The 17,821-nt window shown below is 38.1% G+C and overlaps 1 protein-coding gene across 1 annotated transcript in view; it reads left to right on the forward strand.

Moving 5' to 3' along the window:
• Window positions 1-17,821, forward strand: part of LOC140170734 (uncharacterized) — a 75,172-nt gene that overhangs the window by 5,160 nt on the left and 52,191 nt on the right. Inside the window, 3 exon segments of the mRNA XM_072193965.1 lie at window positions 157-329; window positions 14,783-14,875; window positions 16,132-16,246. Coding sequence (XP_072050066.1) covers window positions 195-329; window positions 14,783-14,875; window positions 16,132-16,246 — 343 coding nt within the window. The 5' untranslated portion in view covers window positions 157-194.

Consider the following 17,821-nt stretch of genomic DNA (forward strand, 5'->3'; position numbering starts at 1 on the left):
TTTCTATCTCGTGCAATATATTCTTGTATCACACTCAAAGCCGTTCAATATTATTATAATTATTATTACACGATGCATTAAGAAATACCGTATTACCAGTGAAATTCCTACACTACAATATTTATAATATTTTTATATATTTCTCTCTTTTTCTAGAAATTTGTACATACATTGTTCTGTATATACTGTATATGATGTCCTCGTCAATGGGCTCCACACGAGGAAATCCACGAGGTGGAGGTGGTAGAGAGAAATCCTCGTCCAAGACGAGTGCACAGACTACTGGCAAATTGTCAGCTGCCGACCATCAGGCTCATGTTGGCAAAAAGGTAAGAAACACTTAAGGTTATACACAATTTTGCCATTTTCAGAAGCAAAATGGGATGCACGTAGCCCCCTTTAAACTTATCTATTTCTGGAAATAAATATCGGAGAGAGCAAACGCAAACTACGTCCAAAAGCTGAAAGTGTAAGGGTCATTATTATGCTTGAATTTTCCACTTGGCTCAAAATGAAATGTACTTTTCAAACATTTCAAATTTTTTCAATATCCGAGCATCAAGATTTTTGGGAACACGGCCATAATTTCTCATTGGAAGTGGCGATTTTGTTGGGAACTTGACACATTACAAACAAGTCAATAAAAGAATGTGCATATTCATTCTTGATATTGGTTGTCTCGATTTTTATGTAAGCTTAAAATGTTGGCGAATTTGAAGTAAAATGGCCTCCACTTGTATGTCGTTTTGTAACCAGTAATAATAATTCCGTGCAAGATTTCATAGACAAAATTCTGACCTACATTATTTCTATAAACCCTCTTCTGCATGCAGGTGCTATTTAAATTTTCATTTCGATAGCAGAAAATTGAGATATTTGCTATTTTTCCGACTTGCTGCTGCCAAATTGTCTAGTTTCGCGATAAAAAGATACAGCGAAATCAATTTTTTTTCGAACCATTTCACCTCGTTTGACTTGTGCTTTGAAGTACAAACTTCAAAATTGATATAGTGATTCTATATTTCAAGCTGCGTCATACTGTGTTTTTCTTACCTCTGATTGTCGCTGCTCAAGGCCAAAATTCGAATTTTTTTGGACAGAAGTGACACTCTCATTTCTTTTTAAAACACATGTTTACGTCACGACATTATTCTGACGGGCTGTATTTGCCAAGTGGTGTTGCCGAGGGCAAGTGGTGTTGCCGAGTTTGGATTTTAAAATATTTAGGTATTTTCTAGCTTAAAATCCAGCGCCAATGCTGCGCTTGCAACAGGTAGATATTTAGAAATCCATTTAAGGTATGGGTATGGGTATGGAAATTGGGAATCCCAAAAATTGGCATATGCCTATATATAGGCTATATGCAAAGGGATGGGGCATTTTGGCAGGCCAAGGGGAGGGGGACACAAAATTTGGCAGTCCAGGGGGTGCGGACAAGCGATTTTCGGCTGGCCGAGGCGGGAGGCAAGCGATTGGAAATTTTGGCTTATAATTAGTAGGCTAAGACCGGTACTGATTGCACAGCCTTTCGAGAAAGCAATTTTTTGGCAAGCCGGGGCGGGGGGAGGGAATAAAATTAAATTTTGGCAGGTCGAAAGGAAGAATGACTTTACCTAGCACACATTAAAGGGGCATTTCGTGATCCACAGCCTCATACAACCCCATAGGCCTCGTCCTTTCTCACAAGTTAAGATTTTTATACCAGTCATCCCGCTCTGGCCACATGTTTAGGCATTTTCACGCAGATCAATTCATTAAGCAATGGAAAATATTGCCAAATTTGAATTTCGTTTTAAAAGCCTACTCCCCATTAAAAAAACCACTAATTTTGGGGATTAAAAAGTTCTGTAAAATGAAACAAAAGGCTGCCTCAATCCTAATTATTCATTTAATAGGCCAGGCCTTCATTTCTGAAAATATCGGGAGCTCAGTTAGTCACTCTCCTATGTGTAGGCCTACTGAGGAGCTTGACAAGGAGCTCAATTATATAATATCAATATTAAACCATAGGATTTTCAAGAAGTGAGCAGCTCAATAAATGCCATTAGTAAAATTATTGGGCCTACGATTTTTATATTTTATTTGACTGTGATCCGTTTTCTATAGGCTATATACATGCCTACACTGTATATAGGCCTACCTTTAAAATTTCTAAAATTGGCGGAATTGAACAAGCTCTAAATTTCTCATCGTCCAGCATAACCAAGGGCAACGGGGGGGGCGCCCCTAGCTATAACCATACCCGTAGTGGCGGAACCAGAATTTTTTTCGGGCATGGGGCCGGGGAAGTGAATTTGAGGCAGGGCACTTATTGCACTTGAAATTGCATAAAAAGTGGAAAATTACATAATTGTGGGGATTTTGCCTAAAAACTGGATGAGAAAGAAAAAATATTGGGGAAATACTGCCCCCTAGCGGCGCCACTGCATAGCCTATCCATCCATGATGCTAGAATGAGCGGAAGTTCTGGCGCTGAAATTCAATTTCAATATCACGAGTTTTTATCAGGGATTTTACCAAGGGAAGGCGATAGTGTAGGATTTTGCTGATATACCAGGCAACACGAGAAAGGTGTGGCTAAATAAGGGAGTGTTCATTATAAATATTTTCCATTATCATACTTTTGACGCCTTGAGAGCATAATTATTTGAAGCGTACATCGTGTCAGTCACATGGTCACATTATTTTCTGTTGAAAGAGAAACGCACATGTCTCTGATTAGCTCGGGGATTAGCTACTGCTTGGCGCTGCGTGCTGGTCTGTTGTTGTCGAGTGGAAATGGGAAATTTATGAATGAACTTCCGCAACTTTGCAACATCATCACGCAGCGGCGTAGCTGGGATTTTTTCCAGGAGGGCAAGACTGTAGGCCCTATGGGGAGGGGCCCAAATATCCACCAAATTTCCCACTGGGGCGGGGGCCCAAATAGACAAGTGGAGCCAGGCTTATCATAATCGTATATGGTAGGCCTATTGAGCTGTATTGCATATCGTTTGGATTCCCCATCTCTCTGCCCCTCCTCTCACCCTCTCCTCTCTTTTTTTCTCTTTCTCTCCCCCCCCTTTCCCTCTTTTTTCCTTGCACTAGGGGCGGGGGCCCAAATAGGCAATTTTGCAATTGCCCCCCGGCAGCTACGCTACTGTCATCACGGTAGACATCCGCGGTCGGCCTACAAGCAGGGCTGTCAACTCTCACGCATTGGCCGTGAGTCTCACGCATTGTGTCACTTTCTCACGGTCTCACGCCAAGGTAGTATAATCTCACGCCTCGTAATAAATCTCACATAAAAAGCTGGAAAATGAGTAAAATCTCACGCATCGTCCTGAATAATTTGTTGCTCCTACCGTCCCCCCCTTTTCACATTCCCGGCGCCGTGGCTCAAATATTTGTTGGCTTTCCTCAACGCAAACTTTTAGACTAGGGTTTATTGATTTTATTTTCATAGGTGACTGCACACCCAACACTCTTTGTATACTCATCTCCTTCAATCCACTCATAAACTGTTGTCCAATGTCATCATCCACTTCAGATACTTGACTGAAGTACCAAGTATAGCAATTACTTGCGTTGGAGTCACTCAACCGTGTCCCTCATTTGGAGACATTTGAGTAGATTCTATTCTAAATGTTTGCGTTGCTCTCGGAGAATATCATGTCATGTAGGACCCGGCGCTGGGTGGGGTGGGGGGGGGGGGGTCCCAAGGCATTTTGGTAGGCCTACCCATGCTTGATTCGGGAGGTTTTTAGCAGGCCCGACCATTTTTTAAATAAAAACACCTCGGCGGGTCTCTTCAAAACATTTGTACCCTGAGGATCAAAGTCATCCAAATTTGGCCTAATTTGGCGCTTTTTTAAGGGCACTTTTGCCAAAATGCGCCCAAAAGTTGGTCTTCGCTGTAAACCCACCCATCATAGTCGTTGAAAAGGTAGGCCTACCCCAAAACTGTGGCACATCCACGAACCCGAGGAGAGACCTCCATGGGTAAAAACTCACCTCTAAGCGGGACCAGATTTATAATTTAAAATAGGCCTACATTTTGGAAGCCAGTCATCACGACAAAAAGCGGGCCATGGCAGTGTTAATGGTATTAACACTTTGATTTTAGGCTTAAATAACGAGTGTAGGCCTATAAATTACAAATTTGCACACACCGGGGAACCTTCTCAAGCTGGTTTGGGTAAGGATGTGAGGCTGTGACTCCGAAAAACTACGATGCGATTTTAAACCAAATTTGAAGAAAACAGACCCAAAATTGTATCAACTTTTGGACTGAAAGTTTTCGCAAATATTTACTTTTTCGAGAAAATTATTGAAAATACCCTTCTTGAACCTAATTTTCATAACACTGAGGGTCAATAAAATCATGGCTAAAAATACAACAGAGTCTAAACTAAATGGCTGAAAATGCACCCCAAATCTGCCGCACATCCCCACGACACCTTATAGATTTTGAAAATTATCGCAATAAAATAGGCCCGAACTTATCCCAAATTATCCCCGAAAAAATATTTTTTGCAGGTGAGGTTGGAGTCTTATTATTTTTATTCTCAGAGAGGATATGGGTTGATATTTTTAGCAGGGTACAATTTGTCTTGTTTTTTGACGTTGAAGTTCCAGATTCTTTTTTTTATATGTTATTATTCATTTATTTATTTATACCCCGGGATTTATACCCTGTACGTGGGGAAAAGTACACACGGCAGCTACTGAGAAACCACGAAAAACTCCTGTAAAGTGCATGAAAATGCCCGAAAATGTGCCAACCAAACACCCGAACAGGAAGATAAAATAAAAAAACAAAACCAAAAACCCAGGAAATTTCCCGAAATAAGTTCCAAATTCTTTGTCCCCCACTAAAATATATGAACACTCCCTTATGAAGTCTGCCCTCTTCCGGCTATTCTGGTAGTAGGCGTTGACAATTACCTTCATATTTTTGAAGCATGTTTGAACCCGATTTGTTCTCTATTCACATTTTTAACGTTGCAAGTAACATTTCAAGACCTCTATTTGTGACAGGTATTTATTACCTTGCTAGAGATGTGCCTAAAGTTGAAATTCAATATTTCGGATCGCAAAGATCGAGAGATATAAAGTTGTTGAATATCAGTTTAACACCATGGATCATATGGGCGTCTTATATGAGCGATTACGATAACTAGGCAAAATGGCTGGGATACAGGTTGTGTAAATACTACATGAATATTCATGAACTATACAGATTCCATTCTTCTCTAATAATAAAGATGTCAATCACTCTCCCAGACGACAGTTGCTTGGCGCTTGTAAACAAATCGAATAATAGTGCTTGATAACAGCTAAAAAAATAGGCTAAAAACACATTTTCACACAATTTTTTCCGTTTTTTTTATTTCACATGATAAGTAGACATATTTTCTTACGTATAAGGTAATAATATATTTTTTCTGGAGGTAAAGCCCTTCAACACTTTGTTTAACCTTAACTGGATTTATCTTATTAATAGCCCAGCAAACACAAAATGTTTTCAACATTATTTGCAAAAGGTTGCCAGGAAATGTTTCAGTGTCAGGTTATATAAATGGTATAAACTGTTCTCATAACATTCAAAAACTTTTATTTTTTTGAAAATAGAAAATGTGTTGATGCTGATAAAAAGTTTAAAATAACATTATGTCAACATTTTAAAAATGTTCTTATAGTGTGCTTTCTTAGAAAACGTTTCATGACATTTTGCCATTGGAAATACGAAAGAAACACTCCGTAATTTTGTGGCAATGTTTTTTCACTGAACAAACAAAAATTACCACATCAATGTGCAGTTGAGAATTGCCAATCGCAGAGGAGGCTTGAAAAGAGCTGAAAATGCAGGCATTTGTTGTTGTGGAAAATCACATACAAAAATGTTGGACTTAATATGCAGGCATCTATTGTTGTCCACCATCCAAAACAATTGAATGACCGACAAATAATTTACATATAGCCGAGGTTTGCAACTTGTACGTCACCTATTACAGAGCTGCCAACCAAGGGTAGCGCTAGAATCCAAAAGCTCGGGGTCCCAAGGGACCCCCGAGCGAACAGAAAATGCAAAAATGGGGGGTCCCTAAAGAAATATCGGGGGTCCCAACTATTCATAATTGTCTAGCCAATTCAATCTATTTGTGTAATACCATACTATTTTTTTTTTTTGGTGGGGGGGCAGGGGTTTATTAAATATTATTGTATTTTTTGTTTGTTTTTCTTTCATTCTTTTTTCTTTCTTTACTTTCTTTTCTTTTCTTTCTTTTTTTTTTCTTTCTTTTTTTTTCTTTCTTTTTTTCTTTCTTTTCTTTTTTTCTTTCTTTTCTTCTTTTTTTTTTTCTTTTTTTTTTCTTTTCTTTCTTTCTTTTTTCTTCTTTCTTTTTTTTTTTTTTCCTTTTATTTTTTTATTTCAATCAAATTAGTATAATTACCTAATATTTACCGCCCGCCACTGGCTGCCCAATAATACTTTTTATACTGCCCTCTATTTTCTGTAGTTACCAGTAAACATACAATGGCTGCCAGAGATCTCGCCGTATTTTCGCGATATCACAGCTGTTTTGCTGTCAAAATTTTCACTCATAAAGCAGTATTACTGTGCATAATATTAATTATTGAAGTAAATAAGGCCATAATTTGGTATTTCAGGGTTCAGTTGCTTGAAAATGATGTGCATAATGCAAGTTGAGGAAACTTTTGAGCCTAGTTTTATGAAACCTGGATATAGAAAACAACATGTGGGAATTTTTGTTGCGTACGACGCGACGCAATAACTCACTGCTTTTGCAATATTCATGCGTGAGATTCGGGTTTTGGTGGGTCCGGGACGCAAAAACGCAGCCTAGCGCGACCCTTGCTGCCAACCCTTCTTGATCCTGTAGAAGACTTCCTCATTTGCTGACAATCTTCTATCTTCTGCAAAACATATTAAATCTTCTGCATTTGTAGCCATCTGGCTAAATATTCTGCATTTACAGCCATCTGGCAAAAAAATCAAAACAAAATCAATTATATATATGCCCACTGTCCTGAGATTCCTGTCCTTTTGCAAAAAAAAAAAAGTTGAGTAGCTTTGGAAAGGCATTTTAAGGATCTCAAAAAGCTAACATCCAGGAGCTATTGGAGGCGCTGATCCCACACAAGGGTCGCTGCCCATGGCGCGAGAGCGCCACATCCTAGAAGCTTTTTTACACTTCGCAGAAATCTTCTGCATTTACATATATTCCAATGTTGGCAGCTCTGCTATTAATTAACGATTCATTTCAGAGCACAAATTAAGAATGTAACCTCATGTAACAAACATCTAATTTTCTTGATTTTGATTTAAACTTTTGAATTGATCCAAACACAAGGAAGTAATTCCTACCTCGGAATTTTCAGATATTCATCAGCGAGTGAGTGACTGTATCAGGTTGTGATCTTATGAAAGATGTAGTACCATCTGAAAATTTTGAGGACAGGGAGAATTTATTTCCTGTGTTTGGATCAAAAGTTTCATTCAAAATCATGATTTATACCAACACAGATGAACTTTCATGAACATCTAATTTTCTTCTTCATCTGGAACATAATTTGTGACATTATTGGCACAATATTTACTCATCCCAATAGGTCCTTGACAACCAACTGTGCATCACCATTTCCATCATCAATCCTTTCATTTCGACAATATTACAAGGTTGACATCCTGAATGATATATTCAGTATGCAAGGACGAATGTCATAACTATTTATAAAATGAAAATTTATGCAGAAACTTCATAGACCGTGGTCCATTGTCAATAAATGTGAAGTTGAGTATCTCACTTGAAGCTGAAGAAACTAAAAAATCTTTCCACTCTCATTATAAAATTGTAGTATTTAATTTGCGGGCATGTCAATCTTGAAAGTTGCACATTTTGCAGAAAATAAGACTTCATATTTTATATTTTGTTTTAAAAAATAAAAATGATTCTCACATGGCTTTGACGATGTAATGTGTTGTTATGTCCTGCTTTTCCTGGTTCATTTCATTATAATTTATATCTGATTAATGGTAATTGGGTGCGGATTAATCTGTTTGAAGGATTTAGCCCCCTAAATAAACGCGGGATTGCACCGATCCCGCCATTCAAGATAATCCAATCAGTGCTGTTCTTATAAAACAAGCCACCAAATTAAACCAATCACAGACCTCATAATAAACAGCCTTTGGCTGTAACCATATTGGTATCATGGCGTCGATTCGACCTGAACACAGTGAAAAGGTTGAACAGATTCTTGCATTAATGCACATATCGTGGTGCTGGTTTCTTTTATGTGCAAATTTGCAATTCTGCTACGAACTGGCCCAATGATGGACATTTTCATCATTCCCAAATGTAGTGGACATACGATACCCATTTCATGATGGAATTGTAATCATCGTGGGAAAACACTGACCAGGTCTTTAATTCCTTCTGGAGTAGTTTCAACTAGGGGAGTGATTTTTGGATAATTTTGTGCCCGGCGCATTTTTCGGGCGGGTAACCGGGTACCTGAAATTGCAATTTATGCTGTGCAGAGATTATCTGGAGATCTGTACGAGTTACAGTGATGAAACTTAGTGGAGAGTAGCACAGCCAGAGGTTCTTGACCTGATTTGCTTTTCAGCGCAAAATTTGCATAATCGCAAGGTCATTGTGAGGTCATCTGGGGTCAAATGGCCATATATTGTTGCAGGTTCATGAAATTTGGTGGTGAACGACCAGTGCTGTACGGTGCAAAAACTGATTGAGGAGCCAATGGCTCCTAACTTTATAAATTTAGGCGCCCAAATTTTGCTCCCAGGTAAAAAACGTAAACTGAACAGTCACGTGTGTTGAATGTTCATAGCTGCTGTACTCTGATCTACATATTCCCATTGAATGCTACATACTTCATATGCAGCATGTACAGTGTAGGCCTATATGTTTTCCAGGAAGTTCCCATTGAGACATGATGATAAATGCATATTCATAGCATACATTCGTACTCTTGAATGCATGTTTGTTTTTGGCGATTAAAAGCTTCAGCAGTTGGTCGCCATTGGCGCCAGGGATTGAATATTTAGTCGCCATCAGCAAAATTCTAGTCGCCAATGCGCCTAAAATGGTCGCACCGTACAGCACTGTGAACGACTACTGTAGGAAGTCATCTTGGGGTCATCCAAGGTCATCTGAGGTCAAATTGCCATAGATTGTCGCAGGTTCATGAAATTTTGTGGGGATAACCACTGAAACAAGGCAAAAATGTCAAGGTCATTTTGGGGGTCATCCAAGGTCAAATTGCCATAGATTGTTGCAGGTTCATGGAATTTTGTGGGGATTACCACTGAAACAAGCCAAAAATGTCAAGGTCATTTTGAGGTCATTCGGGGTCATCTGGGGTCAAATCGCCATAGACTGCTGCAGGTTTATATGAAATTTGGTGGGAACAGCCACCTTAGTGAGACAAAGAATGTGAAGGTCATTTTGGGGTCAAGTGAAATTGCACCGGTTAAAATGATTGCGTCAAGGTGGAAGCATTACGGCCGACGCTTTGCGTCGAGAACCGCGCAGGTCGAGAACCGCGCAGGTCGAGAACCGCGCAGGTCGAGAACCACGCAGGTCGAGAACCGCGAAATTCTAGTTTTAGTTATTTATTTTTTCGGTTTTGTAGTGTCCCCATTCATGGTTGACCTAAAAAAAAAAAAAAAAATTTAAATTTGCACAATGTTTTGTGTTTTTAATGTGAAAATTGATACTTTGTTTTCATGTCATACTCAATTAATGATATCAAAATGCATTGAATTTGAATGCATTTTGATATCATTAGTATAATCCCACCTTCAAGTAAAGTCCCACCCCAAATTTTCAAAAATTTCAAAGTACACACGAGCCCGCTTTCGAAAATCCCTGGCTTAAAGTAAAATTTCAAAAAGGCAGGGGACAAGTGACAAGTCTTCCATCATTTTGCCTGATGGGGGACCTCCCTGTCACTCCCCCCCAAGTTCATTTTGGCATTTGCGAGGGCACCAAGGCAATCACATGCTAAAGAATACATTCAAAGTTACAGTGCCAAGGCATTAGCCAGAGGGGTGTCCAGGTGTCATTTGGACACCCTGTTTTCAATTTGGACACCCTATAAATTCTGATTTTTTATAATGGAGTGAAGAGGAAGTGGACACTCTGATTTTGTAGAACAAGGACCATTTTGGACACCGTAAAGACACCCCTCTGGCTAATGCCTTGTTCAGTGCCACTGGTTTATAGTGGTTATCCCCCCTCCCCTTGATAAACCTAGATTTGCAGATAAACAAGCTTGCACAGTGCACACATGGGATTTTGTTTCAGTGTGTATGAACCTGCAAGGACCATACAATATAAACGCTCACTTGATTCTCAACTAAATGTTACTCCACCTTTTCCTATGCCAATCCTTCCCCTTCCTATTTGAATATCCGACTGGCTCATGAGACTATTCTTACTTGATATTTGTTTTTGCTAAATAATTTGTGATTACAAGTGAAAACAATATTAGATTCTCATACCATGTTATAAATGTACAAGTTTAATGTACATGTATATGGTTTTTTTAACCGTATGTGGATTAAAAAAAACCCAAAACGTTTTGTTCCAAATATTTGAATTCCAGAGGTATAACATAAAAAATATTTTCCCTCTACACCTGACATATGAACATTACCTAGTCAACATAAAATCAATGTTAAACCAAAGGTTTAAGGTTGGGCTTGGGATTATGGTAAGGGCGTAATGTTATGGTGTAAAGAATATTTCTAAACTATTGGAAAGCAAAGAGGCCATAAAAAAGGACATCATTTCGCCTCCACAACTGATTTGGATGCAAACAAATGGAAGATGCACTGTATTTGCTTATTATTGATGGCAAATACATGTACTATAAGCAAAAGAAACAAGCTATTATATGAATTGCATTGTTTTCACCAGGAATACTTGCAAGTATTTTGAACATTGCATTACAACAGGAAGAAGGAAATTGGTGCTGCCTAGTCTGCATTTTCAGAGAAATTAATTTAACATGTTTTGAAGGATACAATTGTACATGTATGCATGGTAAATGCTTGAAGAAGCAGAAACAGGCTCAATACTGTCACACTTGATCATGTTGATGTGAATCTTAATTGACTCTCAAAAAGTCATTTGGCAAGAATCATTAACTTGCTGCAAGTAGAATGAGCGTGACTTTAGGAGAATTTTTATAATCATTGCAAAACCCAGACGCTGTTCGAGACGCTGTTCAGGTTTTTTGGCCCAATAATACGTGGCAGCCAGGATGTCTTGAACTACCAACTTAAGACTACGCTCATGCCATGGTAGCAGGTCACAAACAAGGGAGACACTAAAGATTCTTGTAAAATGCTCATGGCTCGAAAAAGTGAGGAATTCGGGAAGCTCATTCCCAGGAAATGTTTGTGTTTGGAGGAAAATTCTGGAATTTGAAGGGAAATTGTGTCTTTTTGTATATAAAAACATGCTATAAATTGGGAAATTTAGCTTGCTTCCCGGGAAATTAAAAATTTTTTCAAGCCCTGAAAATGCTCTTGCCAGAATCCAACAGTTAAACAAAATTCTACCCTGTGTGCGAGTCATTTGTCCATGGAACCTTTTGTCTTGCTACCTTGTTATTTGAAAACACCCTTCCTACAGGTAAATTAAGTATTTCTTGGCCAAACTGGAACATGCGTGTTTGATCTTGGCCAAGAATTACTTAATTTACCTGTAATTGAGGATGAGTTCATGTGGGTAATTAGGAATAAATTATGCATGAATAGCTGTCTGAGCACCAAGTATGTCACTGTTGCCAATTTGTGCTGCATCATCCACACCAACATAGCAAGATATGTGTTGCCAAGACACCTGCAATGGGGTATCTGTCGCCCAATTGCATACCATTCAAAATCAGATTTTCTTGGAGTATTTTTAGCAAGTGCTGTATAGTGTATAAGTGCTTAAAGGTGGAAGGCTGATTGACAGCCTCATCCCCTTCATCATATTAGTGCAGATGTGGGTATCAGGTGAATCTCATGTTTTTCTCATAAACCCCACCCCCCAAAAAATTACATATATTCCGCTGTGGTAAGAATATATGTCAGCTGCTATGCAATGCTCTTTAAGGCGGTGCTCAGTGCACAATATTCCCAACAACTCCCCCATTTCACCCCTAGGTAGAGAGAGGCAAGTAAGGTAAACCGCCTTGCCCAAGAGCACAACATGATGGCACCGCCGCCGGAATTAAAACTCGCAATCCAACAATTGCAAGGCAGCGGAGTCAGCCCAGAATTTTGCGCAAAATTTGTGGGTGTTGGACCGTAATGCGAGGTACAAAACACTATATGGTACAGTCTGCCTTAGTTCCACAGTCTTTGTTGGGAATTTAAATCGTAACCAGGGTGTGTCGGAGATATTAAGGCCAATAAAGGGAAGTATCAAATCAGAGGAAGGGGAAAAATATCAGTAAAAACAAGAACTTTCTACTACTGTACTGTCTATCAATGTCTATTGATGAGTACAGATATCAAAGCAAACAGAATCTGTCCCTTAGGTTTAGTGATGACAAACCTGTACTCGGCCCTGTAGGTGTACATAGTCATCATCAATGTATTATCTAGATCTATGAATAATGCACTTAGCAAGCCTCCCGTGCTATCACCTCTGATCCTCATTGGGATTTACTAGGTCAATATTATGTGTGTAGAGATTCGTACCTTGTGGCAATAGCATGCTTTTATCTTCATGCTTTGCTGTGCATAGTATGTATACATATAAATATAACAAATTCAATTCAAAGGAAACACTTATCCAGGAATTTTGATAAAGGAGGATTTTGTGATCATCCTAGCATCTTCTTTTTATGACATTTTTCAGTAAATATTCACGAAAAAAGCTTACTCCCAAAATTTCGGTTGATTCCGTTTTTGCGTTTGCGAGTTATGCATGATTATGTGTATTACACTGCTCCGTAGGCCAATGTTGTAATTTTGTTCTTGTATACCAGAACAAAATGCAAAGTGAACGATATTTTTGCTAAACGAATTAATCTGCAAGAAATTTTTGGTACATTAACATTATGTAGCTAGAGTTTACAGTGGTATAAAAATTGAAACTTTTTTGAAAAAAGTGTGGGGGGTGAGGCTGTGGATCGTGAAATGCCCTTTTAAATACAGAACATTTTATAAATAAAATGTGTGCATCTCTCAATATGTAATTAGGTCACAACTTGGTAAATTTTTTCAACATTCATGATTGTATAGGATAACATTACAAGCACATCAGTATGATCAGTATTCACGGTGTAAAATTATTTCATGCAATATAAATCACAAAATGTATGAGCAATAATATTGCACTTGTTTTTGTCAACTCCGACGTTATGTATTTGCTAAGGATGTAGGAACCAATTTATGATAATACTTTACTGTAGTAATCATGGTATGATGCATGTACATAGAACTGGTCTTGAGCAGATATCATGAGTAGGCCCAGTGATACATGCAGACTATTCATTAGTACATGACTTCAGCACTTGGTATCAAAGTGTGTGCATTGACCCAGAGTAACTTGTATTTGTCCCAGTTAGCGATTTGCCAGGAAACATGGCTTTGTGTTTCAACCATGTTCATGCTACGTGTAACTTTCAGTTCCTGTTGTAAAGGGGCTTAATAATTATAATTATTATATGGATTTTATTTGTAACTTTGTTGGAAAAATATAAGGAAATTTCAGCCAGCTGCAAGTAACTAAAAAAGAGTCAACCTATTTTTTGGCATTGGCTCTTCAAAATACATGTAAAATCCTATGCTATGAAATTGCATGGCCACTGTGGGTATATAATGGTGATTCATAATTGAATGTAGGGGATTTCCCCAGATAGATAAAATGTTGCTAATTCCCACTAAAAGCAAATGTGGCTTTGATACAAGACATGTTTCAATATAATACAACTGTCTGACATTTCCAAGTAATTATCTGTCTGGTTTGAATACATGTAAATATATCAATAGATTATGAGAATAAAGTGGAGTGAGGGTATTGACATATTCATAAAAGCATCTTCATTTTTGCACTTGCTAAAAGCAATTTGATATTGCATGGAGAGACAATTAAGCATGATTTAATAAAATATTTTTTTTTTGATTAAAAGCTGACACTCGAAACAATGATGGGAATTTGGAATATAGAAAACAAAAGGATAACAAATTAAAGAAAACAATGAGGTTTTCAGAATATGTGTATGCATTATATTGTACATGATGGGCAGTGATATGATACATAGAGGGCTGAGTTCAACACACCCTCAATTCCCATTAGCTTCCTTATGTAATTGAGATTTTTAAGGTAGTATTGCCCCCCCCCTGGTCCGTCACATTGGCAAGAGTGGATGAGATTGTGACACCTGTCTGTCTGTATGCAGTCACCACCTGTTTGGGTAATGTGTGAATCAACATGTACACAGGTACATTGATTGGTTACTTCAGCGGTGCCTGTCTGCTCTGTCTGATTACCGCGTAAAAAGAACTAGGTCAAACGATGCTACACAGCTTGACCAGCGAATGAGGTGCCGATGTGATGATGACGTCATTCAATTAGCCAATCAGAACCCCACTTCTATATATAGGTAATAATTGGCAAACTGCTGAAGTACTGTACTGAAAACTATAACAAGATTTGCATGTTGCTAATATTGATTGTAACAGCTAATCAGAAATCCCAACCTTATAAGCAACAGCGTAATTTACCTTTTGTTTTTCTCTTATTTGCAGGCCACAGCAGATCAGATGCGTCTTGCACAGATGTATTCAGACGGAACAAATGAAGAAAACACAAAAGAAATGATTCTTAAATGCATACAAAAGGTAATATAATAAAGCTAACCTCTAAACACATTTTTAATGTGAGTATTTGACTGGAGGGAGGGAGGTGGAAATGAAACTCATGATGTCTCCTCCAAAATGTCAATCAAGCTGTAATGTTTCAATCTTTGCTGTAAAAGTAAACTGTCTCTGAAATTGAATGCAACATTGCATGTAATATATAATTTAGCACAGCTCAACAGACAGAACTGTTTACTGAAACGTGCTGTAGATAGTTACATCAAAAATTCCATGTTGCAAACCAAAATCAAATACCCCTTGCATACATATTGGCTATTCCAGTTGAAATCCATACACCCCCTATGGAAGATGTGACCTTTATCCCCCACATAGGGGGGTGTAGATTTCAAATGGAGCTGCCCATGCAGGTTACTTAATTTGAAATTCACACTCCCTGAGTCCTTGTGTAGGAGATTAAAGTTATGTCTTCCATAGGGGGTGTATGGATTTCAACTGGAATACCCCAATGCTGTTGGCAGGTAACCTATCATGTTGCCTGCAGTACTGAACATGGGATTTCATTTCATTGAGTGCAATATATTGCACCATCCCTTTGTTTCAGTTTACCTACTGAGTGTGACAAATGCAACCAGTAAATTTACGCATGCGTAGCATTTTCATGACAGTTTTCAACAAGCAATTTGAAGTTGCCTGAGGGGGTGGGAAAGATGGTAATAATGGTCAGACTACAACAAAAATATATCCGTACCAATAACGCATTATGATAAAAGGAGAAGTACAGCATAAAATAATGTTTACAAGAGATGCAATCAAATGGTATAGTCTATAGTACAGTAATTTGATATACTAAGACACTAGTATTACACATCTTCATCCGATAATGCTAAAATTGTCTCTGAATATGGTTTGTGATGCACGGTTGGATTATGATAACCTTGATTCACTAATGCACCAGTCTGTTACACTGGATTCCTCAAGGAATTATCAAGATCTGGCTACACTTTAGTGATGTTTAGTTATTCATGAAATGCTCACAGTGCAGAAAGTGAGGTAGCCATCTGACATTTATAGTTATGTTGTATAATCATTTGAAAATAGCAATTTCTATTTTGTACATATACATAGTTTATGAGACCTTTTCTCACAAACTGAGCGGAAAGTCAAAAGGGAAGAAAAAGAGATATGATTTGTTGAATATATCAGAAAAGAATAGAAATAAAAAATAAATTGAATAGAATTGTGACGGTAACATTGTGTGTACACATTTTCATGCATAGGTACAAGATGTAGTTCCTAAGAGTGAAGATGAAGTTTTGGTAGCACTCCATGACAGCAACTATGACACAGAAAGAGCCATCAATTTATTGCTGGAAAAAAGGCGATGGAGACGAGGTAACTAGTAATAAATCAAATAAGAGTAGAAATTTTTGCACCTGTAATTTTTTCTGTATTCTAAGCTTCCATACATTTAACCTATACACAAAAGGAATATATTAGCATGTCGTTATTTTCGTGGTATCTGCTTGGAATGCAAAAAGCATGAAAATAAATACAGCGTAAAAATTTCCACTTTCACAGCACTGTATAGCGGGGTATTTTGGTAGTATTGATTGTTCGCAATTTTACATGTTCTGAAACATTTTGCAGGGTTTTGTCTATCCACAGTATCAAACAGTTACACATTGAAGCTTATTGTAATCATCATTGGCTAGGAAAAACCTTATAGATGTGCTTTTGGCCCCTGAACATGTTTGAAACAAAACTGCCAACAGGTTATGTTACATAGGAGGTTTTCATTTAAACATGTTCAGGGGCCAATGACACATAGGTTTTTCCTGCCCAACAACGAAATATTTTTGCAGGCTTTTAAATTTGTTCTGAAATGACATGCGAAAAGGAAAGCCGTACAAAAATAATCAGATGTAAAAAGTGATTCCCAAGATGTTTGCACCATTATCAAGTCCACAGTTTCCTTGCCGATTTTCTGAAAATAGGGTTCTAGAAATCTCCCCATCCCCTCTTGTGTTCATATCATGTCAAAATCAGATCTTTTCCCATCAATGTGTTGCTTCTGGTAAAACACAATACTTACAGAGTCTGCCAAATTAATACTGAAATGAGTATATTGTAACATGCCTTTTGTATCTATGCTTATGGCCAATGATGAACATTTGAGAATAGTTGAATGCCTAAACCCATTTTGATAACACCTACTACCACCTCTGAGGTCTGTTGGCAGAAAATACTAAAATGCATTAATTACTTCAATGCTCTTTCACATTTTTTTGTAAGCAACAATTCTGGGTTTGTATTCTTCATATTTATGATGGGTTATCCCTCGTGAGAGATCAAGTTAACCGATGCCCAAGCCCATGACACTAAGAGTGTTCCACTTTTGATCATATTTCTCTCTATGGATTCAAAACCTAACTGCCAGCACCCTGGTAGGACCGACTGTTTAGCCACATTTTGTTATGACTGAACGATAGAATCGGGCTCTACTTCAGGACGCCAGTGGTTGAGTTATGAAACCACCCCCTATTGATTAATCATTAGCATCTAAAGGCTATACTATACTAACTTTGAATAGCAGTAAATGACATCAAAACCAACTGGTAATATCATTGATAAAGTTTCAGGATCATTGTCAGGTTTGGCAATTTGGGGGTGATGCTCTGGGGTGTTGTTTCATTGCTTATGGGGTGCTGTTTCATTGCTTGTGGGGGTGCTGCTTCATTTCTTGTGGGGGTGCTGCTTCATTGCTTGCACCGCACCAACATGAGAAAAATATGTTGCCAACTTAACATACCTACAATGGGGCATCGTGTCACATAATTGCATTGCACAATTGTTGAATAATTGCCAATAATTGCATGGTTCACAAATTTGGCACATTTCTGTGACTGCATGGAGGTACTGCAACAGAAGAAAAGTGGCACCAAAGAATGGTAATTTCTGTTCCTAACT

The sequence above is a fragment of the Amphiura filiformis genome, chromosome 15 (assembly GCF_039555335.1).
Source record: "Amphiura filiformis chromosome 15, Afil_fr2py, whole genome shotgun sequence".
Classification (NCBI taxonomy): Eukaryota; Metazoa; Echinodermata; class Ophiuroidea; order Amphilepidida; family Amphiuridae; genus Amphiura; species Amphiura filiformis.